Source organism: Siphateles boraxobius, unplaced genomic scaffold, assembly GCF_051911475.1.
Source record: "Siphateles boraxobius isolate OS27281-9 unplaced genomic scaffold, OSU_SipBor_1 46, whole genome shotgun sequence".
Classification (NCBI taxonomy): domain Eukaryota; kingdom Metazoa; phylum Chordata; class Actinopteri; order Cypriniformes; family Leuciscidae; genus Siphateles; species Siphateles boraxobius.
In genome coordinates, this window is record NW_027509097.1 from 16,600,378 (window position 1) to 16,609,239 (window position 8,862).

Here is an 8,862-nt window from a genome sequence, read left to right on the forward strand (position 1 = left end):
CTATAACAAAAACAGAAACAATTTCATTGGAATCACAATCAGAATCTTACTCGAACGCAATAGCTTGAACATTTAAAGCAGCAGATGTTTAAAGCACATAAACATTTAAAGCAACAAAACTGCAGCACATGCGTATAACAGAGCATTATCATGATGTGGATGCTAATATTGTTATCGTTAAAGTTATTTTTATAGTTATCGTTCGTGGTGTGAACGGGCCTTTAGATCAAATTGTGTAAAATTAACAGTATCTTTTTCCAATGGTATTTTCAATGGAAATGTGCAATAGCTTTTTTGTAGTGTTTAAGGTATGTGTCTATATAGAAATTGACTTTTAAAATAAACCTAGCTTGAGCGATAGTCGGAGGAGTTAAAAGTATGACTAATTTCCTCTTTGCCCAGATGCTTTCTTTTACTCCCTATGGTTCTAGAAGTGTTTTGGCAGGTACGTAGTGTTATTTCTTCATTTTCCTCTTCAGAATCAAAGTGCTCCGGCCATGAAAAGTCACTGTGCCTTGCAACTAGGCTATGGTTTAACTGGACTTTCTTAATCATTTCAAATAGTGACTGATGGTTGAAGCAGAAACCCCCAGGAAGAAAAGAGAGAGTCAGTCACAACGCTGCATGAGGGCAAGAGTTTTCTGTCATTTTAAATGAAATACCTAATAAAATCTCACTTACGAAGACAATTTTTGAGCAAGATTGCATTTCACAGCCTTTCTCAAACATAACACCCCCTACAACATGCTAGATTTGCTGTGACATATAATCATGACAGGGAAAGTCAACCACCAACACTCCCAAAAGGTTGTCAGTATGGACAGATTTGAGAAATGGAGGTAAACTTCATTTATCTAGCAGTTCAAACACTTTGCGTCTGGTCGGATGGCAAATGACAGATGGACGATGATGTGCAAGTCGACAGAGGTCTATGTTTACTACCTTCAGGCCTTAGATTGATATTGCTGGATGTTTCCTTTCTAAACAAGCCTTACAACGCAGGGGTCTGGAGGTTTGTGCTTTAGGAAGGTCTTCATGATGAAAGTTCAGAGAAATTCAAAGTTTCACCCAACAAAGTTCTGTTCCCTCAACTGCAGTCATGGATTTTCACACAAATGTGTTACATTTCACACTTATTTACCGTGGTATTTCCCCTCCTCACGCGGTGCGGGCGATTCCTCACACATATCTGCGCTTCTTTTTCTTTCTATCTCAGCGTGCATGAAACAAAAGATACTTTCTTTTCAGTCTTTACAGCATCACACCATCACTGCCTCCACTTAGCAGGAGCATGTTTTTATTGGCAGTGAATACTGATCGGCGATGCCAGAGAAACCTTACAGGAACACTTTGAACTGTCATCTCTCTCACACAACTTTAATGGTGAAATCAAACCCCTGATGACAAATACAGAGGTGTGAACAAAGAAGATCTGAGGTATGTAAGGACACACAGCAAGTGTACAAGTATTAAGGCTGTTTTTTCACTGAGTCATGACATTGTATGCTTAATACCTCTCATGCTCTTAGTTGCTCTCAAGGGAGGTTCATCGTTGTCAGGGTTTGCTGACCTTGATGCTCTTTTGCAATGGCCTTTACACCAATGGCCTTTCTTACCTAATTTGATGATGCAAAGTTCAAAAATATAAATACAGGTATCAGCTTTAATGCAATTATCAAACTAACAAAAGCACTTAAATGTCAAATATTTCAGTTTTAAGAACAATAATAAGTATTCCAAATGTATCATTTAACTTAAGCTGAAAAGGAGTGGAAAAATATGTTTATATACTCCATGTCATAGAACATAAGGTTATAAATTCATTTTATAAACTTTTTACTCACCTCTGCTGATGGCGCTGAGGAAAAGGGCTATGAGAAGCTCCCTCCTCTCGAAGGAGCCTTTGCTGTGCATCTTTGCCCACCCACAGCTCTGGGATGGAAAGCCAAGGCCGTCCATCCATCCAAGCCCTGCAGAACCACCTCAGCCCTTGCTGGTAGGGCTTACTCTGCAGAAGGACAGGCGGGCTCAGCGCTTTACACTATGGCGGTCCTCCAGGTTTTTCAGGTCAAACTCCTCCGAGCCATGGATGCAGTCAGGATCTCAGGCCCCCCACATTCCAACATTGCATTACATTTTACTCTGAATTGCACTACAGTAATAGTGAATATAATTAAGTGACATTTAAAAAATATATTTATTTTACTTTAAACAGCATAAAAAAAATGTCTACACTTCCATTTCGAGTCCATTTCGCTATGTGAAAATAAACCTCTTGGTTTTAGCTTATTGTATTTTGTCTTTTAAACTCTTTTATAATGATTATGTTAGATGATAGCGGTGATCGGCTCTGCCATTTAATAGTTTGCTCTTCAGCGCAGAGAATCAGAGTTGTCGGATTTAAAACGTGCAAATTCATCTACTTTCTTCCGAAAGACATTAAAGTAAGTGGCCGGTGAACTGGGAGAAGAATAAAAAGTCAAACTAAAAGTAAATTTAGTTACCTAAACAATGTATTTCTGATGTGAATAAAACATAGTGTCAAATTAGCAGTTCCCTTTCGAGAACGTTCACTTCGTATTGCGTAGCAATACGCTATGGGAAAACTCCTTTTCTCGATAAAATTGAAGCCTTTATTTTAAAATGCAGTGCAGCTGCACAGCCAGCACAACGCAGAGCTGTCTAGCTCGCTGATTGGCTGGGCTGCGGGAACTGCACGAACCTATGATGAAGCGGCGAGGACGCGCAATCCTATCAGGACACTTCCCGCCTCACGTGCCAGAATGGGCGTGGCTGCTGACTATATAAGCGGCCCATTTCGCCATAGGAATCAGATTTAATCTCCTTCAGTGGAGCCATGAGTGTCTCCAGAGGAATGGAGGCTTCACCCCCAATCAGTTCAGATGATCTGGGAGATCTTCGGGAGGGCATAAGTAGACCTATTCGCCTCAGAAAACAACTTTCATTGCCCAATATTTTTCTCGAGGGAACAGTATGCGCTAGCCCAGGATTGGCCCGAACGTCGCCTGTAAACACCGATTGCTCTGCTCCCTCAGGACATCAGGCAAATCAGGGAGACAAGCTGCTCAGTTCTCTTGGTGGCTGCACTCTGGCGAAACCAGTCGATGTTCCTGAGCTGATACAGCTGACATCGACAGCTCCTTGGCTGATTCCGCTGAGGAAGGACCTTCTCTCTCAAACAAGAGTGTTCCTTTTGGCATCCCCAAACCGAGTCTACATCTGTGGTCCCTCGATGGGAGCCTTTGCAGCTCCTTGTGAGGGCAGCTCCTTGTGAGGGTGACCAGCACTATAGCGGAGGCCAGAGCGCTGTCTATAATACGCCTCTTTACCCTTAAATCATTACTCTGTTAGCTCTCCCCGCCTGGGATGACGAGCAGGGCTCTAACTTACTTTGCCCGGTCCAGGCCCTCAGAACTTATGTGGAGCACTCTAGCCAGTTTCGTCAATCAGAGCAGCTCTTTTTGTGCTACAGAGGCTGTTCTAAAGGGCTGCCCGTTACAAATCAGAGATTATCCCGCTGGATAGTTGATGCTATAGCCCTGGCTTTTACTTCAGTGGGCTCTGAATGCCCCATTGTAGTGAGGGCCAACTCCACCAGGGGAATGGCCTTCTCCTGGGCTTGGTCCAGTGGAGTCTCCATTTGGGATATTTGTGTGGCAACCTGCTGGTCTTTGCCGTCTACCTTTGCGAGGTTTTATATCCTGGACATCCCTGCCCTTCAGTCATGGATCTTGTCTGCTTGATTGTCCTGCACTCCTAAATAGTGGTCTGAACTGCTCAGGCTTCAGCTCTCCGTGGCCTGAGCCTCACTAGTTAGGCTATGTTGCCTAGGGCCCTTGTGGTAGCGTCCTAGGACTGGGCTTGTGGAACAGCTTCTTTTCTGCACTTATAGCACGTTGCTATGGTAAATCATTCCCCAAAGCATGTTTTACGCATTGTGAGAGACCATTTCGAAAGGGAACTCTCTGGTTACTAACGTAGCCTTGGTTACCTGAGATAAAGGGAACGAGCATTGCTTACCCTGCCGTGCTATATGGCTGCACACGAGTCGACGCTGCCGCTTCTCAGTCAAAAAATTCTGTTGAAATGGTAGGCGCTCTGCCCGTTTTGGTGGGCTGAAATGCATTGGTTTGTGCAGCTGCAAAAACATGAACAAATCTGAACAGGCTTCAGTATTCTGAGAAAACTCTGTTTCCCCCAAAGCGTGTTTCACGCAATGCTTGTTCCCGTTATTTCAGGGAACCGAGGTTACATTGGTGCTTAAATTGCAATGCAAGACTTTTTCCTTTTACTAATGATTGTTGAAAGCAGAAATGCTACAAAATGCAGATCATATTTTGTGAGAAAGTGTGATGTGCTAGAGCAAAACGGTCACTATTTTTTGAATCAGCACTTCAAAATTAGTTGGAAACAAATATTGGATTTCATTCAGCAAATATGATGCAAGGTGGTGTTATTAAAAATGATTATTAAAAAAATAGTCATTTAAAAATAAAAACAATAATAAAACAGCAACATCTGCGATGGGTGGATGGATGGAAAACAGCCACAAAAGACATTGACAAACGTTGCACTATTTTAGATTGTTAGTTTTGCCACTTTTGTAGCAGATTGTAATTTTCCCTGTTTTTTGTAGCTGTGTGACTTTGTGCTAATCAGTTCAGAACAGCTGGGGCAGTAATAAAATCTCTCACATGGTACTTTCCCTGGCAATGTATTGTCATCTAAAAGAAACAGCATAAAAGGGACATTATAACTGCTTTACAGACAGTAATGGTATACTGTTTTGTTTTCAGGCGGTTGAAAATGTTCTTATGTCAGGTGTCAATTTTATAATATTTTCTCCTCACCCGGTTTAATGTTAGAGAGCCATGCATAAGCAGTGTTACAAGTAGCAAAAAATAATCCCTTTAAAGTTCAGATGAAATGATGTTGATATTCAGATTAAATGACACAATTAAGAAAAGTGTTAAGAAAAGTCATTCAACAAATGTGTTGCGCTGAGATTTTGTGCCATCTATGGTAAAGAGAAAAATATTAAAGAAAATAAATTAGTAAATCTTTGTATTTTCCCCTTCATAACACATTGACATCATCATCCTGCACAGGCTTGTCTCTAAATCTGTTACAAATTAAAGTAAATTCACATTGTTCTTAAGGTGAGCATCTTTCCCATCTTACTTGCTAGTTGCAAGTGGTAGACTATTTGGGGGATGGGCATTAGTCTACCAATGGTAGACTATTTGGGGGTGTTTGATTAGACAAAAAAAAAATTTAATTGTCAATGTTTAGGAGTACACTAACAAATAGATGCCTCAAAGCAAATATACAAACTAAATGTCACAACTCTTGCAACTCAGTAAAACACTCAGTGTTTTTTATGTAGCTTTTTAGTTTTTACACCAATGGGTGGCGACAAGTGACTGTTTTGTCATTGAATGTATTTGCCATTGAATCATTCAAGAGATTAGTTTAAAAACGCTGATTCAATCATTAAAGGTACAATATCTAAGATTTTTGTAATAAAATATTCAAAAACCACTTTCACAGTGTGATATATTTCATGCAGTTGTGTACTTACATTGTCCCAAAAGTTCCCAAGGATTTGTAAATTTCAGTGTTTAATAATGGCTTGTCCCTGGTCATTGTTGCGTATCAATGAAGTAATATCCGCACTATCCCCGGTTTCCGCTTGTAGAAACCATAGATATCAATAGATAGAATCCATATTAGCGGCTGTTTTAATGGGCCGCTATACTTAAGCCGCTAATGAGGAATCTATGTATGATTGGTTGACGAACGTTCTAAGGTGTGCAATTATTTTCAGGGAAACGCATGGCTAAAGTAGTTCCAGGCAGGTCTTGACCGCATTACAGTTCCATATCACTTCGCGTAGTTGACTGTATAACGGAAAATAGGAGACAATTCATACCAAGAAAAAACATGCAGCCCCGTGCGCTTGATCTGCAATTTTCGATGTCTAACTTCACAATCAATGGAAACATGCAGTTTAATTTGAATAAAGTATATAGTCCTATCTATAATCAATAGAAAATTAAACAATATATAAATAAATTGATAGTCCTCGCGCACGGTTTTCGTAATTATTGCAGATAATATAACAAATAAATAATTATTAATAGGCCTACTTGTTAAAAGGGCTTTGTGTTTCATTTATTAGGCTAGTCTACTGTCAATAATTGTGATCAAACGTACAAGTAATACAAAAACAAATTTATTAGCTGATATATAATTTATATGATTCGTGAACTCTATGCAACTCTCGATGGCGAAAACAACATCTCCCATAGTTCTACTCTCCTTCCTCATCAACCTTTGTCTTGTTATTGTTTTGAAAATGCGACCCCTGGCTGTGAAGAAATTACATATTGTAGCTTTAATTAAACAAGGGAAGTCTTTCAGAGTGAGGCAATTAATTTTAATTTTAAAAAATGATTAAAATTGATTAAATATGTTTAAATAGACTGCAGTAATTAACTTTTTGTCAGAACCTCTAGTAAATTACACATGTTATTTAGTTTCGTCGTCTATTCAGAATCGCAGGACAATCATGATCTCTATTTTTTTTAAATTCTCAATTTATCCATAATCGTGTAGCCTAGCTCTATAATCGCTTAGACAATATTTCAGCAATCATGCCCCACGTCCGTTATTCTCTGACGGTTGTTAAGAATCACAATCAGAACAAGAATCATTCTTCTGAGTAGTTTTCAATGAATTGGTCGAACAGGTTAGTAGGCTAACCATTCACGATTCAGCCTGGATTATTCGTACAGTTAATTCATGCTCTCCATTTACTGCGGCTTTTCAAACAATGCACACACTAACGGGATATTTAGGCTACTTACAATCCACTTCATAAACACTTGCAAATATCGTTTGCAATCAATTTAACACCCACACGTGCAGCAAGCGAACCTGGACTGCAGGTAAAGACATTTTCCAAACCAAATGAGTAGGCTATCAATCAAAACAGTATATATGTCACAGTTCGCAGGTTTGTCTGTTCATTCTGTGTGTACTGTACTGGTCTGATTGCCTATCAGCATCAGCTGGGCTGACGAGCAATCAGACCAGCCACAGTGTGTCTCGTTTATGGATCCTATATGTAGTCTTGTGTTTGTCATGTTCATTGTCAGATCGTTGTTACTCGTTCTCTTGTCTCGCTGTCTGTGCAGTTCATCCATCCCGTTCCTGTTCTACCAGACTATTCTTGATGTCAGTACCTGAGCTGTGGACCTTTTGCCCAGTTGGGTTCGTCTTTCCTGTCTTCTTGGAAATTCCAGCCCACTGCAGTCTCTGCGCTGCCAAGCGCCGAACTGGCGATCTCTCCAGTCTGCCTTGCTTTGTTCTCTTGCTACTTCAAATAAACTTACATTCATTTGCTATTGGATCTTGTGTTTCGTACCTGACAATACAAACATAAAGTACCATGGCATTACTATGGTTTAATTAATTTATTTCTGTTGTAGGCTATTTAATATAATGCTTAATGTAGCAAATTACTTTCTCTAAAACGTAACTATAATCGTTATTCATTTTGAGACTTTTCTTGATAATAAACACATTGCTTATACAGGAGAATGCATTTAGGCAGGAGAATGCACTTAAACATTAGGTTTAAACTTTGATCAGGTCCCAAATGCTTAATCACACAGTTTCAAAGACAAGGCTTTAATTCCCAATAATTCTTCTTGGGAAGTTTCATATACATAAAGCTAAAGTAATGTCTATAACACCCTCCTTTAATTTCTTTTGTAAAGATGTTAAAATATTCCATGACTCAATGAATTCAATCACTAGAAATAAGAAGTGCATAAAAACATCTCATATTTTGGAAAAAATAGTTTGTAGAATTTAATGTTTTACTCTGTACAATGTCAGATCTGGTATAGGTTTTCCCCAATATCTGTTTGTTTTATGTATGATGTAAAATGTCATTGTACGTTTTTATGAAAGTTGAATAAAAAATTTTAAAAAAGGCTTTAATTCCCAGACTAAAATGCATGTTTGAGATGTTTTACAACAGATCAAAGTAGTGGCAACTGATGCTAGTCGGCCCTTGGTTGGAACGGACCTCCGCCGAAGCTCTGCGCCAACACAGCGCCAAACCTCCGCTCTTCCAAGCAACTTAAATAAACATTGACAATATACCAATAATAACTAGAAAGTGTGCACCCAAACTATTAATTTATAGAAGAAAACACATTGAAAATAAACCAGTGAAAATTAACCAAATCTGTGTCTGTCATTATTATGAAATACATATATAGTGTGATCTGTAACCAAGGTATCTGCAACATGATATGAATGTGTAATCATGAAATAGTAAAAACAACAAACCCAAAATGTGTCAACCCAGAAAGAAGGTGGGCCTTTTAAAAAAGTGGCCAGCCACCAGATCATTTTCACAATATCATGGCCCCAGAATATTTTGTTTTATGAATATCTGATCATGCAATATATATCAGAAGAAAGAATAGACTTTCTGTACTTTTAAAAAACAAAACAAAAATAAAAACCTGTTTTATTCTAGCTTCATGCACTTGAATGGGTAAGTTTCATAAAAAAGCAACATTTTGAGCTGAGAGAATCACTTTTATGTTAAAAACGACATCCAGATCAGATCAGTTTCAGAACGATTATCAAAGCATAGATGGAGTAAATCGAGTCCATCAACACCCCTAATGCTTGCAGTCATCTAGCTCGTCCTGGGTCGACATTTCATTCAGTTATCTTAGGCAGTTTTGATTTATATGCTGTTTAATGTTGATGATCGCATTATGTTACATATGCATATGATTACATGTATGATATCGC

General features: G+C 38.9%; 1 protein-coding gene across 1 annotated transcript in view; it reads left to right on the forward strand.

Annotated features, from left to right (window-relative positions):
* snx29 (sorting nexin 29) overlaps window positions 1-8,246 on the forward strand; it is a 139,800-nt gene extending 131,554 nt beyond the window's left edge. The window contains exon 21 of the mRNA XM_077201129.1: window positions 7,221-8,246. Coding sequence (XP_077057244.1) covers window positions 7,221-7,272 — 52 coding nt within the window. The 3' untranslated portion in view covers window positions 7,273-8,246. The remainder of the gene's footprint in view (window positions 1-7,220) is intronic.
* Window positions 8,247-8,862: the final 616 nt, after the last annotated feature.